General features: G+C 43.1%; 1 protein-coding gene across 4 annotated transcripts in view; it reads right to left on the bottom strand.

The window, feature by feature from the left end:
• LOC148040662 (MADS-box transcription factor 23-like) overlaps nucleotides 1-24,779 on the bottom strand; it is a 79,846-nt gene that overhangs the window by 15,522 nt on the left and 39,545 nt on the right. For 2 of the 4 annotated variants that reach the window (XM_087660700.1, XM_087660673.1), the window contains exons 3-6: nucleotides 17,383-17,432; nucleotides 17,179-17,284; nucleotides 17,050-17,091; nucleotides 16,920-16,961 (exon numbers count right to left, since the gene is read on the bottom strand). In XM_087660700.1, the coding sequence (XP_087516826.1) occupies nucleotides 16,920-16,961; nucleotides 17,050-17,091; nucleotides 17,179-17,284; nucleotides 17,383-17,432 (240 nt within the window). The remainder of the gene's footprint in view (nucleotides 1-16,919; nucleotides 16,962-17,049; nucleotides 17,092-17,178; nucleotides 17,285-17,382; nucleotides 17,433-24,779) is intronic. The other 2 variants (XM_087660682.1, XM_087660690.1) reach the window with 2 other exon arrangements.

The following is a 24,779-nucleotide window of genomic DNA, read 5'->3' as shown; positions in this document are numbered from 1 at the left end:
CATACCTTCAAAGATAAGGCTCATGATGTAACATCCTGAAATATGTCATAATGTTTAAGAAAACTGTCTCCTCTTCTGCTCCTTTGAATTCCTGAAGTGGAGGTTAAGATAAAAGGGAGTAGGGAAGTATCATTGAGATAAAGAGAAAATAAGAACCTAAGTTGCCATCAGAACCATTGCATTTAGCCACCCTATCTTATTGAGCCTTTGATTCATCACAAATAAAGAATAAACTTTTCGTTATGCCGATATCACACTTGCTGATGACGTCCTCAAGCACCAACTGTTATGATGGAATGGCACATTATAAAAAGCCTGCAAATAAGCGGATCCCCAGCCTTTGTCACAAGGTGCATTGCAAACTCTCTTTGAAACATAATAATGGCGCACCGAAAAAATTGGCCTGTAGTTGATGCACATGGAGAGTGTCCTCGACTCAGCATTGAAGCTCGAGGACCATGCAGGGGTCTGATGAAGCCAACTTGCCGAGCAAAATTGTTGTCGTTGTTGCTACCCTCTACTTCGTCTTCGGAGCTCACCCTTTCTCGTCGCAACATCAACTTCCGTCGTTACCCACATCTCGTCATCTTGCAAAGTTTCGACATTCTTCCTCTTCATCTTCATCACCCTTCGCAGCCTCGTCGTGTCACCTTCCTCCTATCGTCGACCTATGTAGACTTCGTCGAGCTCCTTCATCTTTCTAGCTTCATCTTCGTCCTGCATCGTCTTGTTCCTCCCCTTCACATGTCTTCTGCAGGCTTGTTGATCGTCGTCGACTTTCGTCCCTTCAATTACGTCGTCTTCGCCTTCTCCTCTGTCGTCGCAATGGCCTCTTTGACTGCAGGTCGGCCCCTTCAGCACGTTCGTCGTTGCTTCAGTCATCGCCTTTCACAAGACTTCCCTGATACTTGATGAAGAACATATTGACGTTTTCCAAAGCATCGTGCCCTCCTCCAATCGGCAACTCGCCTTTTAAACTAAAAAAATCCTCCCTCAATAGCACCACCTTCATGCGATTCACATAAGGCTTGCGGCTTTTTCCACAGGAAAAGCCCAAGAAAAGCTTGTATTATTGTCGATATCTTGACATCAATGTTTACGTTAGTCAGCCCATGTCTCCATTCAAGCTATTCATCATCACCGTCACCCTACAATTCTTTTGACACCAATCATCATCGCTTTCAAATCTGTACGTCAAAAATCATCGTTTTTTTATTATTATTATTTGTATACCATCGGCTTCAAACATGACCATATCGGCAACAACTTCTAAGCATCTTTTGGCTCTCCTAATAAGAGCATCTATATCTCTCTGTAGCTGCCAGGAAGAGGCATTCTTTGCATCTGAAGATTCGCATCAACCATAAGAAGTCCTCCTCGAGAAGATCTAGAGTGCTATCACTCAGCTCCATAACATCAAACCCAGCATCAGTACAATCCTTTGAACTTTAGGCGATTAACAAAATATCCAGCTATTTCTAAGATATCTTGGATGTAGCAGGGGCCTCTGTTTTCTGTTATAAGACATCGACGAGGTCTCTCAAGGCGAGCATCAATGTCCTCTAGAATCCAGAACTAGCGATGACCGTAGAGCTCTTTTAACATGAGCCGTTCATCATCATGCAAACTGCAAGGCTTTCCAATGGCTATGACAAGATCTCTGCACCTGCCTTGCTTGGGTACAGTAACAATATAAGACATAGGAGCAATACTTCCATCACCAGTGGATACTATTACGATTAGAGTTCGAAAAGTAGTGGATGGCAATGGCAGTGACAAATACAAAAAGTAATTGAGACTTTTTTTTAATAAACCGGGCATACGAGAGTAGACTTATATTGACCTTCGCAGATGTCCACAATGATGGAGTCATTACGTGCTTTCTGATTTTCCCAATTCTCATGAGCGACTACCTCCTCTGACTTCTGCTACCGCCACTGCAACTCTGTAAACATAGAATCACCAAACATGATCGGCCGTTCACACCTCTCCACCCTTCCAAACCTTGAACATATCTTTTGTGTTTCAACCATACTGAAATTTTCTTCATGTTTCTTCCATAAACTCTCTTCATAAGCTCCAATATTGCTGTGTAAACCTATGGAATCTTTAAAATGATCATTCTCTTCATATGAACCTGTTCTTCCATGCAATGTGCCCTAACAAAAATATGCCTTAGAATAGAACTTTGCTCATCCACTAATAATTTGAGATCAAATGCAATGTCGAATCCATGATATGCAACCAATCAAATGATGTTCACACCAAAATTATGAATGCACTGAGGAGAATGTGCCTAGCCTAACTACAAGTGCTCATGCATCATGCAAATGCAAACACAAAAGATACACACACAATAGAAAAGTAAATCCTAATGACGCTGACTAATATGTTCAAATTCTTGGTGAAAAACTCCACCCTCAGGTTTGCAGTGGCGGACGTGCAACATTACGACACCGGCTTGATAGAGACAACACAAGTCTCGAGTCTAGGAAGACCATAAACTAAGAAGAGAGGGAAACCAAGTCAAGAACATGGAGGGCCCAGAAATGGAGCTCAATGGACGGTCTGACAATAGAGACAAGGTGCCAACACCACTAATAGGCACTGAAGAAATGTCACTAGTAGTGACGATATCGTTTCACAGACAGAGATCCTGTAGCAAATCACCTCGGGGAGTCATAGGACTCAATGCACCACTATCAATGAGCCAAGGCTGCTCAAAAGACAAGATGGTCAAACAAGGCTTCTCCGCCTAATAAATGTGTAGAAACACTAACTTGGTGGTAATAGCAGGTGATGAAGAAGAGGTAGATAAAGGCTTTGATGTAGATCCATCCTTCGCTCCCAGACGAAGCTGAGAATATATCCTTCAACACTTCTCAAGGTGTGAGGTCTTCCCACAATGAGGACACGTGGGATATCCTCTACAGTGTACACTTCCCCACAGAAATTGTAGCAAAGTCAAAAGATGACCCCAACATCTTCCTCTTCCCTTTCTTTTGCTTGGCTTGTCATGTACCTATAGATAAAGCCGCATAAGTGCGGCCATGTGCATGGGCTCTGCAAGAATCTAGCCCACTATGATGCGCATCCTACTCAAGTACCAATGGAACTAGCTCCTCCCAAGTGAGTCTCTCATGGCTACAGGAAGTGAAAAGACTGGTGTAGAACACATAATATGTTGGTGATGACAGAAGATATGAGAGAAGTGTCACAAGGTCCTTCGAAGAAATGTCCGTGCCAAGGAATGAAAGCTCATCCTAAATCTCCTTCATCTTGTGGATGTGACCCCTCATCGTAGGGGAATCTGTGATAGAAAATTGTTAGAGCTTCAACTCAAGAGATGATCGATGCCCAAATGTTTGGATCCAGAAGAGAGATGCCAATCTCCTCCATGTTAGATATGCTCAATGCCCCAAAATCATAAGGTGCCACCAATGATCGTAATGATAGATTACAGTCATATTATTAGGTGCTCCAAGTTGTAAGGCCCCCATTATGAGAAGAAGCCATATGTGAGCACAGACATTAGTTTGGGTCTTGACTTGTATGTTAGATGAGGTCTAAGTGATCGGATGGCGAAAAAAGGGTGACCTTTGTGGATCTAGCCTTTAGGTTAGATAGAGTAGTTGTGTTGATAGCAACTCGAGACATAATGCATCAAGTTACAGGGTGTGGAAGTTATCAAGGACCCCTATTTTATGGCCCCTGCCTCGGGGGTCTCAAGGGGGCCACTGACAGGGGTCTGGAGGCAACAACCTTGACCCGACTGTAAAGGGAATATTTCCTAGAATATTCCTTGACCAACTAGGGAAGGTTTATAATATGGTCAAATGAGGCGACTAGACTACCTTCCCAAGCTATAAAAGAAAGACCCCTCCAAAGCCATTGTCAATCTATCTTTCACCCAATCAAATTTCTTCCAACTACCCTTCAACTCTTCACCTATCATTTGTCTGATCGCCATCTAAGCTTCACAATGAAAGCACACAGATAGACAAAGCCATCTTTATGTCAATTCGTTTGAAATTAAAGCAATTTCTGTTCTTCTCATATTCGCTATGTGTTCTCTAGTCCTTGCTCAGATTTTGTCTGTTGTGTAGGGTAATTTCTACACTCCAAACCTCTACAGTGGTATGGATACGTCTAACATAAACGAGCATAGAATCTGTACAAGTCAAAAGGAGAGAAGAGTGGGCTCTAGTATTCAACCAATCCATAAAGTTGTCGAATAAGCGGTCACACCATCATGAGAATCCATGGTAGGTCAGGATACAAGGATAGTAACAAAATCTCAAAGGTCACAATCGTCAGGAGAGACACTCCATGCAGCATGACTATAGAGGATAGTTTGTCCCATCTAACTTGTCAAATGCGACGAGAGAGGGTAGCACTGGCATGTGCTGAAGAGATGCCATCAATGCCAATCGGGGACTAGAAACCCTGGAATAATATAACGGGAAAGAGTAATAAGATGGTGGTTAGTCTGAATGATTCCGAACCACACGATCCCCCATAGCATAAACGTCGGCCATAGAAGTCCTTCAAGAAATACCTGCAAGAAAACAAGAAGATGCTGCAACTTGAATGTCCTCCACCTGTATGGGGTCCGTCAATATGCTGAGCAGAAAGACTAATGAATAGCAATGTAGATGGAGAGTATCCAAAGGAAGAGTGAACTCGATGCCAAGCAGAAACCAATCCATAACGTTGCCGAATAAGCGGTCACACCATCATGAGGATCGATGGTAGGTCAGAATACAAGGATAGTGACAAAATCCCAAAGGTTACAATCATCAAGAGACACTCCATGCAGCACGACTATAGAGGATAGTTTGTCCCATCCAGCTTGTCAGATGCGATGAGAGAGGGTAGGACTGGCATGTGCTCAAGAGATGCCATTAATGCCAATCAAGGACTAGAAGCCCTGGAATAATATAACGGGAAAGAGTAATAAGATGGTGGTTAGTCTGAATGATCCCGAACCACACAATCCCCCATAGCATACGTGTCGGCCATAGAAGTCCTTCAAGAAATACCTACAAGAAAACAAGAAGATGCTGCAACTTGAATGTCCTCCACCTGTATGGGGTCCGTCAATATGCTGAGCAGAAAGACTAATGAATAGCAATGTAGATGGAGAGTATCCGAGGGGAGAGTGAACTCGATGGCGAGCAGAAAGGAGGGAGCAGTAAACGCAAATGAATACAGGTTTGCAGCCTATAAACACAGCCTATCCAGGGGCTGGTAGTGCACCAAGAGGGCCCGAAGTACAATGCCTACAGTAATGCAAATCTACCCTGTGTCAGGCCTATAACAAGGAGGCTGCCCAGCACTGAAAAGAAGGTGCCCTGTTCAGCAAAGACCAGCAAGTATGAAACACAGCAATAGATGAGTCTGTCCGCCTGAAAACAAGCCAACCAGCACACAAAAGGTGTCACCCAGCTGAGAAACGGACCACCTGCCTGGAAAAAACGATCAGGTGCTAACATCCATATCTCAACACATCATCTAAGGATTGAGACGAGTATGAAGAGAGGATATAAAGATATAGGTCCACACGAGCCAACTTGATGACAAAGAGGCAAAGACGAATGTGCATTATATTTATCAATACACTGCATAACAGAGTTCTTGCCCTTTGTGATAGGTGATGCAATTTGAGGATCAAAGCTTGTTGGGATTCTTCCTTCTCAAGCTTTAGAGGCCCAAAGCAGCTATTCTACAAGATGGGAGAACCCAACAGCCAAGTCCATTCAAACAAAGGATTATTACTGACTTTCTTAGTAATTAAGTACGTCATGAGCCACTGTTGCTAACAGACAAACAGCAAGGATACATTGTAGAGAAGTTTTCATCTTCAAGGAGTATTTCCTTGGATAAAGCAATGGCACACAATTGGGTGAAAACACCCACATCCACTCAAAAGGCGATCCAAAGACCCACATCATAGACAGATCAAAGCTCTCATTGACCACCACAAGACACAGATGCCGAGGCATCTCAACGACACAAACCTACATTTCCACCCAGCATACTCCTATATAGGATATTGGGTAACATCTAGTTTCCTAGGCTTGTCTTTTACCTTTTCACATGAGAAGTACACTCCATTGTATATATTCATTTATTCTCCTTTGAGTAATCAAGATCCTCACATGCAACAATAAATTGTAGTATACACTAAGACATAATTTTGGTACAAAAACCACCTCAAAAAGGCTTCATTTGTATTTGTTGGCACTTATTGCACATGGTAGGACAAATGCACCAAAATCCCCTATGAATAGGGTATATTGTGGGCATTATGGTTATTCTCTAGTCTCTCCCTACACACTCTCATTCTTCTTCATTCAAAACAGTCTCTCTGCTCTCCAACCAGCCTGATGAACCTTCCCTCGGCCTGGTGATCACCTTCAGAATGCTGGCAACATCTCTGCAGCAGTTTATGACCTGTTGCCTGATTCACACCTGCATTCAGTTACTGTACTGGCCTCCCAGCATTGCACCTTCATTCTGCTCCATATAAGCCCTGCATTTCCATGAACAGGAAGGGGCTGCACCTGCTGCCAGACTGGCTGCATTTAATCACAAACTCGCCACTCAGCAGCTGTCCCTGTTTGGAGCCCTTCATCACCAACATTCCTCGCATTTTGCAGCTCTGAGACCCTTTGCAGCAGGCTTCTTCATTCAGCAATCATCGCTTGCATGCTAGAGGCCATCTTCCTCAGCATTCTGCCTCTCGGAGTTAGCATCCACCACCTGCATCTATCTACATGATCAAACTGCAGTCACTGTCACCTGGAGCAATTAATTTCATCATCACCAACAACTCTCGAGAACTTCATATTGCCCCCTCTACTGCTGTCCACCATCGTTGTCATAACACAACATACAAAAAAGAATCTGTATCCTTTGAATTATTTTGCACATCTAATTGTTTATATGCCCGAGGAGATACAATAGCAAGGGTGAGAGGGAGATGGAGGAGTAGATGGGGAGTCACCATTCACATATTTAGCAGATGATATTGTATGCTTCTCTGGCCTCAGAGAGATTCTTTTAGTGGGTGATTTAAACGCAAAGACACAGAGCAGTCAATGTGACACATGATTTTCAAGACCCAAGGCAACTACAGGTGATGGATGTAGAGGAGGCAAGCTCAAACACGCTATCAGCTAACACAGGAGGAGCAATCACACGATATGGTCAACGCTTATTAGAGCTCAAGTCATGACACCATCTCATTCTCTACAACAAGACGAGGAAGACTACATCCTAGGCTTCATTGAGATGATTTAGCCGATCAGATCCTTCACTATCCTCCCCTACCCGATTGGAGTAGACCATGCCTACTTAGTACTTATCCCTCACAACATCCACATCCCCATACACACAAGTTCCAACCACTGCCCATATCCAACCCACCACCTTCCATTTTACATATGAGCTAGCCGACATATAAAATCACCACATCTATAATGGTCTCACCCACTCCGAGCGCACTACTCCCCTAGGAGTACACACCTCCCAACTCATCTCCATCTCACACTCAGCTGCCCTCTAGAGCTTCTCACTCCACACTATGAAACACACCCAACCTGAGATCATATCCCAAAACCGATGGTATGATAATGATAGCAGGGAGCTATACATTTTGTCCCAAAGAGGTCATATTACAAAGAGGGCTAGGGCACATAAATGGTGAGCATACACAAAGGCACAATACTCAAATCTATACCACCTATTTATGAGCAGAGACGTGACCACGCGATGGTGTAGATTACAAGAGCCACACCGTCCCACAACCATTGCAGACCCAAAGGCATGGCACTCCCATGTAGAGGTTGTATGATGTACCACACCAGTCGCCAATTCCACGCCCTCCAAAGCCTCTCCCTAGCACATCCACCTTCTTCACACATGATATGGTGAGGAGGGCCATAGATCACCTACAACATGGACTATCCATGGACCACACATGTATATAAGGTGAGCACTCCATTTAGGCAATGGATATTTTGGCCCCTCCCCTTGCTTTCATGTTTAACAAGGCACTAGCAGAAGGCCCTCCCCTTGCTTTCATGTTTAACAAGGCACTAGCGGAAGGCTTCCTGTGACATTAATGTGACATTAAAAGTGATATTTAATGTCACGTTAAGGTCATAAATATGGAATGTGACATTAAATGTGACATTAAGGTAAATCTAGGGGAACATGCACGAGAATGACCGTCCGGGCTCTTGGGCGCCCGAACGGGGTTAAGGGGAGCCTAGAGAGTAAGAGAGTCCAAGAATAGTAGGACTCCAGAGAAGTGGACAGCTGGCAAAGGAATAAAAAAAATCCTGAGCACGAGTGATTCTTCTCCTCCCAACCACGCCTAGATAAGTGTTGGCACCTCTCACTCGTATTCCTTTGCCAGCCGTCCACTTCTCTGGAGTCCTACTATTCTTGGACTCTCTTACTCTCTAGGCTCCCCTTAACCCCATTCGGGCGCCCAAGAGCCCGGACGGTCATTCTCGTGCATGTTCCCCTAGATTTACCTTAATGTCATATTAAATGTCACATTTAATGTCACATTCCATATTTATGACCTTAACGTGACATTAAATATCACTTTTAATGTCACATTAATGTCACATTTCCTTCCCCTTAAGAACCGGTTTCGTCCTCGAAAACGATACTTGGAAGGTCTAACTGTAAATCGGGAAACCTTTTCTTTAAAGTACTTACTCGCTCCCATGTTGAGCTTTCTTCTGAACAATCTTTCCACTTAACCAAACATTCCTGATAAATAGTATTCCTAGTTTGTCGATTACGAACATTTAATATTTTTTCTGGTTCATGTGGATTAGATTGGTCATAGAATAGCTCCTCAATAGCATCATTTAAGATTAGATTATCCAAATCACCCAGCTTCTTCCTTAATTTACTTACATGAAAAACTGGATGTATTTTACTACCAACAGGTAGTTGGAGCTTGTAAGCCAATTCTCCCACCCTTTTAAGTATTATGAAAGGACCACAATACCTTGGTGAAAGCTTTGGACATTGTCCCTTTTTCATGGTTTTAGTTTGTTTAGGCACCTTAAGATAGACCAATTCTCCTTCTTCAAAGGAGATGTCTCTTCGGTGAGGATCTGCATATGCTCTAGCTCGATTTTGAGCTTTTTTAATATTTTCTTGAGCAAATTTTAACATACTATTCATATCCTCCAAAAAGTCTTTAGCTGCCTGAACCTTTTCCTTATGCAGTCCTACTGCAAAAGGAGCTCTGGGCTGAAACCCATACATTAACATAAATGGACTATATTCAGTGGAAGAGTGCTTGGCACTGTTATATGCAAACTCTGCTATCGGTAAATACTCTTCCCAATTAGTTTGCATTTTACTTACATATGCCCTAAGCATATCTTCAAGAATTTGGTTAACCCTTTCAGTTTGCCCATCTGTTTGCGGATGATCCGCCGTACTCATGCTAAGTTTAGCATCCAATTTCCTAAATACCGCACGCCAAAAATGGCTATCAAATTTTCTATCCCGATCAGAAACTAAATTTGCCGGAAGGCCATACAATCAGTATATGTTCTCTACGAACAATCTAGCCAATTCTGGTGTTTTAACATCAGTTGAAGTTGGAATAAACCTAGCCATTTTGGTTAACCTATCCACAATCACCCACACAGAGTCATGCCCCCTCTGTGTTCTAGGTAAAGCAACAATAAAGTCCATGGAGATACTCTCCCATTTTCCCGAAGGAATTTCTAATGGATGGAGAAGTCCTCCCATTTTTAATCTTTCAGCTTTATTAACCTGGCATTTATTACATTTGACCACATAGTCAAGGACGTCCTTATTCATTCCAGGCCAATAGAACTGCCTTTTAATAAGACTATAAGTCTTATTAACCCCTGGATGTCCCGCACTAGGGGTATCATGACACTCAAAGAGTATCTGGCGCCTTATTTCTGTATCTTTCGGGACACATACCCTACCCTTGTAGAGTAAATAACCATTATCAATGGTAAAATTCTTCCACTTGAATCCAGTTTGAGCAACCCCTGATGCTCCATTTCCTTGTTGAACATCCTCAGATATTCCTTCCTCAGTAGAAGCACTTTCATTTGGATCCCCATTTTTTATTGCTTCCCATATGTTGGAATATGCCGGATCAACCTGGCATTTCCCTTTTAAAGATTCAAGCAAATTGGAAGTGAACTGAGTAAAACTCAATTCATTAATGATGGGCATTCTGCTGAGTGCATCAGCTACTATATTATATTTTCCTTTTCTATATCTTATCTCATAGTCGAACTCTTGGAGGAGTTCGGCCCATCTGGCTTTACGCCCGTGTAAATCCGGTTGATCATTAAGCCACTTAATGCTTTCATGATCCGATAAAATCAAAAGTTTGGCACCATACAAATAGTGCCTCCATTTCTTCATTGCATGTACTATTGCATACAGCTCCCTCTCATAAACAGAATAATTCTGTTTTGCACGGTCTAATTTCTTGCTTTCAAAAGCAACTGGTCGACTTCTTGTAATAAGACCGCGCCTATTGCCTTATCATTGGCATCAGCTTCAACCACAAATGGTTTATTGGGATCCACTATTAATAGTACTGGAGCTGTAGCAATAGCTACCTTAAGTTTTTGAAAACTTTCATTTTGGTCTGTTCCCCAATTAAAACTTTTCCCTTTCCCTTTAAGTTGGTCTGTCATTGGAACAGCTATTTTGGCATAATCTCGAATGAATCTACGATAAAATCCAGATAAACCTAGGAAGATCTGCAGCTCTTCCAGGTTCCTTGGAGGTGGCCATTCAATAATTGCCCTTACTTTTTCTGGATCCATGTTGATTCCCTCTTTCGAGATAATATATCCCAAATATTTGATCTCTTGTGCAAAGAATTCACATTTAGTTTTCTTCGCATAAAGGGAATGTGTTGTTAACAGTTGAAATACTAATTGTAAGTGTTCCAAATGTTCTTCTCTTGATTTACTAAAGATCAAGATATCATCCAAAAAGACTACTACAAAATGTCCTAGATAGGGCCGTAAAACACTATTCATCAGCTTCATAAAGGTAGCTGGTGCATTAGTGAGGCCAAAAGGCATCACCAAAAAATCATAATGCCCATATCTAGTACGAAATGCCGTCTTGGAAACATCTTGTGCCTTAATTCTTATTTGGTGATAGCCTGATCTTAAATCTATCTTTGTGAAGAATTTTGCCCCTTGCAGTTGATCAAAAAGATCTTCCATTCTGGGCATAGGAAATTTATTCTTCACCGTTATTTTATTAAGTGCTCTATAGTCAACACAAAGTCGCATAGAACCATCTTTTTTCTTTACCAATAAAATTGGTGAAACCCAAGGTGAATTACTGGGTTGAATAAACCCTTTATCCAGGTAATCCTTAATTTGTCTTTCAACTTCTTGATGCTGTGTTTCACTTAACCTATACGGTGGTTTTGAAATTGGGTGTGTATCCTTATTTATATCAATTGGGTGATTTATATCACCCCTATCTGGTGGAAGGCCACTTGGTAAATCAGAAGGAAACACATCTTTAAAATCATCTAACAAACTATTCAATTCATTATTAACATTCAACTCACAAACATAAGAAAATTGTTGCTTTATATTACAGAAAGTAAAAGTATTTTGTACAGGAAGAGACCATAGCATATATACCTCACAAACTTCCTTCTTTATCAGCTTCTGAACTTTAGTAGAACACAGCAAAGGATTATCAGATACTTCATGTTCACCTTGAATGACAAAAGTCTTACCATCCCTTTCAAATTCCAGTGTATTATGGTGATAGCTACGTTTTAAGGATGGTTCCAATCCCCATAGCCACTCCCTCCCTAGAGCAATATCAGCTCTTTCCATGTTATTATTTGGAAATCAAGCTTATCTTTATATCCTTGAATCTCAATTTCCAAATTGGATACCATTCTATCCCATATTTTATTGTCTTGGCCTTGCATCATACGAACAACATATTGATGCTCACTGTTTTGTTGGGGGAGTTTCAATTTTTTGACAAGTGCATAATTTATAAAATTATGTGTGGCAGAGTTATCAATCATGACTCTAACCCTTTTTCCAACTATCAATCCATGTACTCTAAGTAAATCATGTGGCCCAAAAGTAGGCTGCCACATAGAAGTTGACATACAACACTTATGTTGTACATCCATGTGCAAGACCTCTAAAGATTTATACTTTTCATGGCCCTTTAATTCTAAGGTCTGCACTACATGGATTTGTTTTTCTTTTCCCTTGCCCTTGTCCTTATCCTTTCCTTTGTCTTCCCCCTTTTTCTTTTGAGGGCAATTCCAAGCAGCATGGTTAGGGGATAGGCAATTGAAACACAACTTTCCTTTTTTGGCCTTATCAAAGTCATCAGGACTTAACTTTGGCCTCATATATGGTTTCTTTTCAAAAGGTTGTTTTTTACCCTTAAAAAATGGCATTTTCCTTTTAAATTTGCCCACAAATTTTGAGGTTTCCAATTCCTTAGACTTGGGCTCCGTATCAGTGAGACTAGTAAGTGTACCTGGACGCATACTATCTTCATAAATTAATGCAAATTTAATTGCCTCTTCCAGCGTCTTAGGTAAACTCCGTTTTACTTCCTTTTTACAGGCTTTATCTAGTCCCCTAATGAATCCTCTTGTTTTTTGGAATCCATCTATTCCTTCCAGTTTGAGGATTATCTCACGATATTCCTCCAGATATGTCAGCAGGGGTCTTCCCTTTTGTCTGACATAATCCCAATCTTCCCAATTTCTTTCCATTTCATTTTCAGGAAGAAATTCTTTCAAAAAGACAGATTCAAATTGAGCCCAGGTTTCAGGTAGTTTATTCGCCTCCTTTAAAGTTCGCCACCACTTATATGCTTTGGGCCCCAAAGTTAAACTAGCCTCCAGTGCTTGGAGATGTGGTGGGGTATTTTTTAATTTATGTAAATCTTTCCATTTTTGGAGGAAATTAAAGATTGTGTCTTTATTCCTATCTTTTTCCTCCCCGTAAAATTGAGGTGGTTTCATATCCTTTAAAACTGAATTATCCCTCAATTTATGATAAGGTTGGGGTTTCTTAGGATCTCGCATAGTCACATCTAAATCTTTCGATGAAGATGGGACATCTGAGATTTCTATCTTATTTTTATCTCTTTCCAACAATAAAGTTAATTGAGATTTTATTTCAGTAAGTGTTTGAGTTAAAAATTCCATTTGAACCCCTGAGTTTGCACACGAGCAGTAAGATCATCGAATTGCTCTCGCGTAGCAAAAAATTCTTCCCATTGTTCTTCTTGTATTTCTGGTTCATGGGGATCTACCATAGGTTGGTCCCCAGAACTAGAGCTTTCCATTACCTTTTCTGCCATTAATACACTGGAATTGGAAAGAAAAAATAAGAAATTTGCATACAAAGTAAAGTATTTCCCTGATTTTAATGGCAAGCGGTGGTTGCTGGTTTGGAAAGAAGCCCGAAGAGTAATGAACAAATTTTATCTTCCCAGATTAGAGCAGTAAAGCAGTCATGCTGGAAATTCAATTTCCTGACTTCAGTCGTGTACGACATTCTTCTGTCCCTCTCACAGCAGTCGTGACAACAGTCGTGTCATGTCCATCTCACAGCAGTCGTGACAACAATCGTGTCACGTTTCACATTTCGCCTCCGTCTACTCCAGTCATGTCACGTTTCCTCGCAACCCCACGCCTGGTCCTCGCGACCCCACGCCTGGTCGTTTCGTCTGAACGTTCCTTCTGCCCTTAACGTGTCACTTTTTACGTGACGTGGCACGTTTCATTTTTTTTTTCTTCATGGCCCGTCACGCTTTCACGGCGTCTCTTTTCGGCCAGTACTCATTAATGACGAGTGACACGCGACCTTGCGAAGGACTGACGACCTGGCGGACGACTGACGACCTGGCGAACGACTGATCTGGCCGTTGAACCATAAGCTCTGATACCAATGATGGATGGCTTCGGGAAGACAGAGGGAAAACGATGATAAAAAAAATCCTGAGCACGAGTGATTCTTCTCCTCCCAACCACGCCTAGATAAGTGCTGGCACCTCTCACTCGTATTCCTTTGCCAGCCGTCCACTTATCTGGAGTCCTACTATTCTTGGACTCTCTTACTCTCTAGGCTCCCCTTAACCCCGTTCGGGCGCCCAAGAGCCCGGACGGTCATTCTCGTGCATGTTCCCCTAGATTTACCTTAATGTCACATTAAATGTCACATTCCATATTTATGACCTTAACGTGACATTAAATATCACTTTTAATGTCACATTAATGTCACACTTCCCAAGCAAGTGGACCATGCATACCATTGTGCCTATCCACAAGTCTAGATAGTAGAGACCCCCTATGTCCAACTAAGTATATGACCATCATGGTGGGCCACACTTTGGCCAAGATATATGGAGCAATAATAGAGGCAAAGCTAAGCACCTATGCAAAGAAAGGGAGACTAAGAGCTATAGGACAAGTTGGATTTTCATGGGGGTTCTCTACACTCAAATACATCTTCACTCTTAAGAGACATGATCGAGCAAGTGAAAGTAAGGAAGAAGAGACTCTACTATTGCTTTGTGGATTTGTGCAAGACCTTTGATAGAGTTCCACAAGATTAACTACTATAAAGTTTGCAAACACTTGGAATCCCATCAAACATAACTTGGGGCATCTATGCATTGTAGGAGAGGTGGTAGACCAAGTCACATACCGAGAAGGACTCTCGAATGTGGTCTCCAACACCATTGACATGAAGCAGGGATGCCTTCTCTCACCTATACTCTTTGGAGTCTTGGACTCTACATTGACAAGATAGAGTACGACATCACACGAGGAGAGGATGGGGTGGACATAGCAAGTTGCAAGTACATTGGTCTCTATTATACTTTATATTGGTGATATTTTATTGATCTCCATGCCCTACACAACTTCTAAACATATCAAGGATGAACAGTTAAATCTTGAAAAAACCAAGATCCTAATCTTCCACACATCAGCCTTAGTACAAAGGAGATGAATCTTCACCCTAGGAGTCGGATAGGCGATGGCCATAGACTCATATGTCTACTTGGGGGTCACATTTACTACATCCACTCGGAGATTCACCATGGCACAAGCACCTAGGTCCTAGAGATCAACTTACACAAAGATATTCAGCATTAGCCATGCTGAATAGAAAGTGCCATCAAGCACACTTCCACAAGCCCCACACACGGTTTATGTCACATCAATCCCACCAACCATGATGTATAGAGCACCTGTTTGGACCCCTGGCTTAGCTATATACCTATGGACAAAGGTTAAGAGACCACAAATCATTGTGCTCTCACAGATGATCCACAGCAAACTATCAATACCACATGAAATCATTAGAGTAGAGTTTGTTGTGACCCCCATGATGATGGAGGCCCTCTTCCATACCACCACCTTAATACACAAAGTACATGGGATAAACACAAATAGACTGCATAGGATCTGGGATTGACATGGACCATCTCCCCCCCTTTCAAGAATGACCGACTTCCCCTCCATACACCTCTCACATTGAGAGGGACCTAGTCATGCAACAAGATCTCTACCTAGCTATATACAACGTACGTGGATCTCACCTAGCAATCCCTTCCCCCAAAGATGTCATACTACGAGGACCACATTATGAGGGCTAAGACAGATGGTTTCATTGAAAGACCTGGACACCTAGACATATACATGCTGAATGAGATGTGAATAGCCATTGGTCAACTGCTCAAACATCTCTCATCAGCTTGAGATTGAGAAAAGGAGAGTACCCCATGTCCCTAGGGCTGAGAGGATCTAGATTCTACAAACTATGACAAAAGGAGGTGGAGAGTGAGAAGCACTACATTTGCAAGTGAAGGGCCTACAGTACAGTCCAAGCTAGATAGGCCACATTATTCAAAGGCACCACACATCACTGCTCTAGGCAAGCACCCTGTACAGGGGGGAGTAGATGGTCACAGCTCAATGATTGTTCCTAGATAGTGACTACACACACTACATATACATGGAGAGGCGTGACAGGCCAGAGGGCTGATGAGATCAGAGCAGCACACCAAACACAAGGAGTACCTACTAGAGATGAGGGATCAATCCAGATGCTAACCACACTCTATCTTGTCAGGGATGTATGACATACTATACCCACCAATCTTGACTAGATGGAGCTAGTCATCAGTGTAACATTATTCAATGACAGAGCTGGTCATGTATTTCTCCAAACATCCACCCCATCTTCTTGTTGTATCCCTATATGGACATTGTATTCTGCAACACTTTATATTTCTTTGTTTCACACACTATGTCACTTATCATCATTTAGCATGTCACACTTTGATGTCTAAGGATGATTATCATTGCATAGTCATTTTTGGCCTCAGCAAATGTTAATCTCTCCCTCTCGCGTGCGCATGCCCGCATCCACCAGCTCTCAATTTAGAAAGGGAAATGTCCAGAGAGACATGGGACGATAGGCTGTCAAAGATGCCTAATATAAGAACGGAGACCAAGGAGCCTTGCGTATGCAAATGCCTTGTCCATTATGAGAAACAAGGCCACTACCATTGCCTTTTCAAGGCAGGATTCCATTCACTAACTCACACTATGACATTCCTTGGCTGACAATGCCATTCTGTCCTGGTCATTTGGGACAAGTTTAAAGCAAGTGGTTCAGATCTTATTTGACTTCTCGTTTAAGGGCACACACAGACACACACACACACATGCGCACGTGCACAGTCACGCACAGTGCACACACGTGTGTGCACATGCGCTCGCGCGCACACACAGGTTACATCATCAAAAACATCTATGAAAAGAATGTAACAACAAAGATGGCTCATGTTTTGAGACCAACCAATTCTCTAAGGCTGTCATTTTCTTTTTGAAGCTCTTTCTCCTGCAACAAACATGTGCAAAATCAAGAAAACGATAATCTGAACTCTGTAACTGCAGCTTAACAATTTTGGGAAGTTCTTAGTGCATACCTGTTGACTCAAGAGCTCTACGCGTTCTAAGTTCATTTCATCCTAAAGAACCAAAGATCCAAAAGGTAAATCAACCAGTTTTTAGACTCTGATATTTATTGTCCTTAACATACAAATGAGAAAACATGCCTTTCGATGCTGGATATTCCTCAAAGCTGTAGATAGGTCCTCTTCAAGTCGCTTCAGTTGGTCAAGTGATAGAAGACTTAGCTGCTGCACGTCTCCCTTCACTCTTCTAAAAAATGAAAGCAACCAAAAACAGTAGAGATGAACGCCCAGATTTACAATGAGCAGTATACTCTGAATGTCTCTGTCTAAACATCAGAAGAGGACCTTTCCTCCAGTTGAAGCTGCTCAATCTCCCTCCTCAAGCACATCCTCTCCTGCAGTAGCACCACCACGGATTATACACTTCAAGATCTACCTCTGTCTGGAAAGGACTCGGTGCAATACTGTAACAGCACCTAGAAATGTTAATTAATAGATTTCTCCTGTCGATTTAGGAAAACAACATCTGGAAACGATTAGAGGTGCCCTTGCAAACCATGTGCAAACTTTAAGCAAAGGTAAACTCTCTAGTGTCAGGCAGGCTTCATAGCTCTAGTGATCGACAAGCAGGATTCCTACTTGCTTGATCTCTCACAGGATTCCGAGTTTTTTGAATATAATGTAAAAAGGAATTGGATATCAAAAAGTATCATACTCAGAAGTATTTCATGGATGCGCTTAACACAAGTTAAATGCAAAGACAAAACTGTCTGAGCAAGAAAGAAATATGGGTCAAACGTGGCATAAGCTTAGCTAGACAACAAAATGTTAGGGTGCCTATAGACAGGCATGGTGCCTATGGATAGGCATGCCAGAGACGCCATACAAGAATGCATGGTAGGCGCATGTAGGTGTACCTCGTTGATTTCTGCACCTTCTCTCAAGACCCTTGTGTTCATCATACTTCTGGAGGAACCAGGTATGCAATGTCAAAAAGTTTCTGTGAGGTTCCCTGCTTCTGATCGTCTTGCTCAGAGGTGCGGTTGTAAGCTCATAAGATTCAGGAAGAAGATCAGCTTGGGGAGTAAACAATGTCACAACAAGAAGGAAGATGTGTCCATGTGACATCAACATGTATTGGTAGACTCAGTTCTTACCCATGTAATGCTTTAATGTAGGAGGGATTACTTCCCATATTCCTTGACCAAAGTGGGTCCACATTCACCCATGTAATACTTTAATATAGGAGAGATTACCTCCCATGTCCCCTGACCAAAGTGGCTCCACATTCAAAGACTCCTAATGGTCATTGTGGTGCAATCACCATTTTTAAGGGGTGGCAAACATAAAACCACCCTACATAAAGCCTTGGAGAACTAAGTTACAAAAACTACTTGTCCATGGCCATCATCCAATCTATCCTTGTACAAAGGTTTAATGCCTCAGGACTAGTGCATGCACAATAAGGCCATAATGTCCCATACCAGTAGGCCTCCTTAAGAGACCTCGTATTACACTAGCCATATGTGCTACCTACCAACTCATACTCATGGGGGGTCTCCCTGGATAATGAGGCTTGTGTCTCCCTTTATAAGTGAGTGGCCACACTGGCTACCCACACTAGGTACCCTCACCCCTTACATTTAACTCCTAGTCCAACGTAGCCATTAGGTCAGACCTCCGCCATATGTCAATACACACTATGCTCTAGGCTTCCTTATCACATGGAAGCAACACATATATACCACCCCCCCACATTTAGGATCATCAATGTCCTCGTAAGGAAATGGGAAAATTGATACTTTATACTTCCACCTAGTTCACAAGTTGTGAACCCCTTCGGTCTACCCTTCCATTTGATCAAATAGTCATAATTTTGATAACACCTAGAATGATGAGTTCCTTATACCAACACAATCTCATGCTCTCTTTAGAAGGAAATATGTCTACATATCTTTCTAGATATAATCCTAGGAGCAATAACTTCATAAGTTCAATCTAATTTCTTTCAAAGTGACTCCCATAAGTTATAATGCCAAAATATAGCTTAAAATGCTTACCAATATGCACTATCTTGGCATATTTAGATGTCTTTAGACAAACTTCTTCTTGGAGATCTTGTTGGATTGACATAAGTGACAATCCAACCACAAGTGGTCCTCACACTATTTCTTGCATGTTATACAAGCAATCTCAAGTTTGCGCTTTTGGACTTTTTCCAAGCCTAGAACAATTGAACATGTGGCTCAAATCAAAATGTTGACATGGCTCTTAGCTTTTACTACGAATTTAGTTAGTATGAGTTTGCCAACTTAATATACTATCACTATCACAAGTAGTACATAGAAACAAGTTTCTCCTTTGAAGAAAGTAGACCAGCCTTCATAAACACTACCTCATTTATTTAGCATTGGTTTCTATGTAACTTCAAAGTTTTCCTAATAGAATAACCCCTTAACAAATTGGATGGTTTGTGGATTTTGAGGTGCCTAGTGCTAGGAACATCATACCATTTCTTTTGTTGAACATCATCAATTTTGCTCTAGTAAATAGACTTTTTAGTGGAGGACCTTTGGGCATGGTAGTTGATCATGGAAACATGCTAGCAAGATTGTTTGGGGTAATCCTACATATGTTGACGCCCATGTAGGGACAATTCTAAGGTCTAATGGTTCTTTCGGACGAAAAACAAGTTTAGTGATAGGCTTGTTGTTGGTGCTATTCAACGAAGTCATGCAAACTCAACTAAAGTAGGTGCATCATTTCACCTTCATGATGAAGGAGGAAACAAATTTCTCTCTTATCACCGCAGATTGCAATGCAAGTGCCCAATTATCCTCAATTGTGATAGGCTCGCAAAGAGTGTTTTTGGGACCCAGTACAGTGGAGTGTGAAAGCCCTTGTAATGGAGTGACAATTCTTATGGGCCCTTTGATGCCAGTGTAATGGCTTGCAAGAGTGCATGGAGTTGGATGGAATCAATGTTGGATGGTGTGGTGTTGGTTTAAGATTATCAATCCCTTAGGGTGAGGCACAATGATTGAGGTTGCTTAGGAGCTAGTCTGAGGTGGCTCAACCAAGGGAAGGCTATACAGACAACTAGGACACAAGAATTAGGTTATGCGGCAGTCAATTTGCAAGTAGCTTGGTGTTTCCACATGCATCCTAGAAGAATAGTCCCCCTTGCCTCAATGTCCTTAGGAATTCACCAACTACACTATTGGTAACTTGTGTTTCCACATGGGTCCTAGAAAGGTAGTCTCAATTCCCTCAACATCCTTAGGAAGGACTTGTAGCCATTGAGTGTATTGAAGCATCCCTTAGAATTTAAACTATGCTAACGTTGGCTCTATAAAGGCTAAGAACTTGAATTTACGTGGAAATAAGTTCAACACAACCCATCTCCTCCCTCATATATGGTAGTCTATGAGATTAACTCATGAGTCCTCGCCAATTAAACCATATGACTTTACTTTTTGTTTTTTCTTCAAACTTGTGATTGCGATCTCAACTTAGTGGTACATAAGAGCCCTAAGGCTTGGCCTTCCTCGTATTAATTCCTCTTATGATTGCTTTAATAGGATTGACTACAAGTTGGTTGCTTATCATGCTTGATTGACTAGCCTACATGGGGGGACTCGTGTAGGGGATGGCTGGGTGGATAGTAACTCTTTGTAACCGCATCGTTAGACAAAGCTTCTATTCTCCTCAAGCAATACATCTGCTACTGCCTCTATATCTACAATATCTTCAGGCAAAGAATCATCCACAATCATGGTCATTGTATCCTCTATATTCACTATCCAAGTATAATCATAAGACAAAGCACATATTATGGGAGCACAAGACTAGATGTACTCATCAAGAGACGAGACTAGATGCAAGATTTGTTACAAGAATTATGATTTCAAGATAATCCTATGAGGCAAGACATACCTAGGGAGGTAACACTCATCTATGGTTAGCTGCCTATGGTTAGACCTGTCACCCTAAGCTCCATCCCACTAGCATGCGCACAATGCACCACATGACAATGGCACACTTTTCCACCTTGTTTGTTTGAGGGTTAACATTACCCCCCTCCTAGTTAAGTACCAGTCCCATGGCACTTGTTGGGGGATGAGTCAAACTTTGTTGCTGGAGTACTCAAGTAGCTTTTTTGAGTTTGTGTATGAGTTTCGTTGGAAGGTATGTTGGAGGGATTTATGAAACTATAAGGCCCTTGAGTTTGGACTGATCCCTGGTCTTGGAGGGAATACGAACACGGAGGGGGAGAGAGAGAGAAAGCAGAAAATAAGGAAGAGAAATCTGCACTAACTGAAATGAATGCTGAATACAAACGGGAAGGCGGAAGGAGACTGATCAGTCCCTGCACGCAACCCACAGCATCAGTGAGGGCACCATATCAGGCTGATGATGATGGCAGCGCCACCACGGGGGAGAAGGAGTGTTGGAATTTGCAAGAAGACAAGTGATCAAGTGGGGAGGGGAGCTGCCTATAAATAGGCAAAAGGACAAACCCTAACCCTAACCCTAAAATGGGCGCAAACCCTAAAAATGCCCTAAAATGGGAAGGCGGAAGGAGACTGATCAGTCCCTGCACGCAACCCACAGCATCAGTGAGGGCACCATATCAGGCTGATGATGATGGCAGCGCCACCACGGGGGAGAAGGAGTGTTGGAATTTGCAAGAAGACAAGTGATCAAGTGGGGAGGGGAGCTGCCTATAAATAGGCAAAAGGACAAACCCTAACCCTAACCCTAAAATGGGCGCAAACCCTAAAAATGCCCTAAAATGGGCGCCCCACATCAGTGACCAAAAAAGTGGCCGGGTAGCCAGTGGTGGCTGCCCACTAAAAGAGGCAAAAAAGAAATACACATCCTAAGACAGCCAGTCAAGAGTGACTAGCCTCCCCCATCATAACATATGACAGACATGTCAGAGCTCCTAATGTCCTCGTCTGACTCAGACTGAGGCTCACAGGCAGGAGATGACAAGGCATGACAAACATGACTGCTAACACCCCCTCTCAGATCCTGGATGTGGCTGAAGGCCGAAGAAGAAATAGATCCTGGGGTGGCAAGAGTAATGCCAATGTCGATGAAGTCCGTCGATGTAGACTGCCGCTGAAGGAGCTCCTCACGATCCTGGGAATCCCCCTCTAAAACACTAGGGGCCAAGGAATTCATAGCCGCATCACCAAGATCGTCCCCCTCTAAAAGGGATGGGGGGTACGAGGGAACCACCGGAGGAGAAGGTGGGGGATGGGAAGGAACCTGTGGAATAGAAGGTGCACAAGCAGGAACAGGTGTAGCAATAGACTGCCGCGGAGGACCCTACATCAAAGAAGGGGAATGGAGCCTGTAAAGCCCGCTCTCCTGCCAACCTGTAGATAAGACAGCTCCTATAAAAGAATCCTCAATAACAACGGCATGCTCGGTGAAGATCGCTCGTGTGCCAAGCCTCGTAAGGCCATAAACTGAGAGGAGGGGAAGGCCCAAATTCGGAACATGTAGGGCCTGTGAAAAGGAGCTCGAAGGTCGGTCGGTAAACAAAGGCAATGTGCCAACACCACTAATAGGCACCGATAAAATGTCACCAACAATGACTGAACCCTCTGAGAGATGGAGATCCTGTAACAAATCACCTTGGGGAGTCATATGACTCGAAGCACCACTGTCCACTAACCAAGGCTGCGCAGAAGACATTGCAGCCACGGAAGAAGGATCCTCCTCCAAAGCATGGATATGAAGGAACATTGACTCATGGGTAACAGCTAGTGTAGAGGTAGAAGAAGGCTTCGATGTAGATCCACCTTTCGCTCCCGGACGAAGGCGAGGGTACTTCTTCCAGCATTTCTCCTCAGGATGTGTCCCTTTTCCACAGTGTGGGCACTTCGGTCTCTCTGAATCTGAGTCAGAGCCTGAAGAACTGTCCTTCTTCTTAGCCTTTGACTTCTTCTACTTCTTCTGTCCTCCCGAACCTGAAACAAAGGCTCTAGTGGAGTCGGATCCACTAGCACTGACTTCTCTGAGTCGCTCGTCATGCTCCAAGACAAGTGGGGATAGCTCCTCCCATAGAAGCTTGGCATGGGTCCTCGAATTAAGAAGGCTGGTGTAGAAGACATCAAACCGAGGCGATGGCAGCTGAGTCAAAAGAATCATAGCCATGTCTTCAGAAGATATCGTCCGATCGAGGGATGCAAGCTCATCCCTCATATCCTGTAATCTGTTGATGTGGTCCTTCATGGAAGGACTATCATCAATAGCGAGCATCCGCAACTTCTTTTCGAGAGATATTCGGTGGGCAAACATCTTCTGTTGATAGAGAGACGCGAGCTTTCTCCACACGTCTGCTGCAGTCTTCAACCTATGAACATGAACAAGGACAGAATCCTGCAAACTCAAAAAGAGGAAAGATCTAGCTCTAGAATTGAGCCGATCCCATAAGGCTGCACGATCCATAGATGTCCCATCTGCGGGATCCAACTTAGGCTAGGGAATAGGAACAAAAACAAGCTCCCAAAGATCAAAGAAGTCCAAGATACACTCCACCTTGCAGGACCATAGAGAAAAGTTGTAGCCATCCAACCAGTCCTCTTTGGGCAGCTGAGGAAGTACGGGTACCTATACAGGGGTACCAAAGGCTGCATCTTCGGCCCACTAGAAGGGGCTCGCCGAGATACATGAATAGAAGGGGGACGGGAAAGAGAAATAGACTCCGGACGACGGTCCTCATGATAGAAATCACGCCTCCGTTCAGATGAGTGTCGAGACAAAAGCTCGTCATCTGAGTCATCAAAGCTCGTAAATTGATAAGAAGACATCTTCCAATTTGCAAAACACCAAAGAAAACTTTGCCGATGCCAAATAATGACCAGCAGTATGGTCACCGATCACCAAAATGCAGGCAAGGGAGGCCTACAGACACCTGGAGCTGCAAAACGCAAGGTTGTCTGATGAATAGCACCAAGACAGAAGCCGCCAGCACCAAAATGCAGCCTGGGAGTAGGTCGCCAGCAGGAGAAGAGTCGCCTGGAGATGGAACGACAGCCAGATCAGCAAAATGCAGACTGGAGGAATGTTGCCCAGCTGTAGGAGTGGGTGCCCTAACTGAAAACGCAAACAAGAAGTGGTTTGTGATGACGTGGCAGCCTCTGGAGGGGGCGCCTGCAGCAAACGCAAGGATGGTGACACGTGGCAGCCTCTAGAGGGGGCGCCTGCAACAAAAGTAAGGATGGTGACCTCTTGGAAGGGCCGCCTTGGCTGTTGGGGAAGAGATGGCAGCAGCAAACACAAATTTGTGGGTGTTCTCCTACGTAAATCTCAGCTCCGTGTACTCTCCTTCGGCTCTGATACCATGTGAGAGTGCGCTGCGGAAGAGGGAATACGAACACGAAGGGAGAGAGAGAGAGAAAGTAGAAAATAAGGAAGAGAAATCTGCACTGATTGAAATGAATGTTGAATACAAACAGGAAGGCGGAAGGAGACTAATCAGTCCCTACACGCAGCCCACAGCGTCAATGAGGGCACTAGATCAGGCTGATGATGATGGTAGCACCACCACGGGGGAGGAGTGTCAGAATCTGCAAGAAGACAAGTGATCAAGTGGGGACGGGAGTTGTCTATAAATAGGCAAAAGGACAAACCCTAACCCTAATCCTAAAATGGGCGCAAACCCTAAAAATGCCCTAAAATGGGCGCCCCACATCAATGACAAAAAAAGTGGCCGGGCAGCCAGT

This window comes from Lygodium microphyllum, chromosome 2 (assembly GCF_053477565.2).
Source record: "Lygodium microphyllum isolate KBCC chromosome 2, Lygodium_microphyllum_v1.1.10, whole genome shotgun sequence".
NCBI classification, from domain to species: Eukaryota; Viridiplantae; Streptophyta; class Polypodiopsida; order Schizaeales; family Lygodiaceae; genus Lygodium; species Lygodium microphyllum.
The sequence above is the reverse complement of the archived record's forward strand: the minus strand, read 5'-3'. Positions and strand labels throughout refer to the sequence as shown.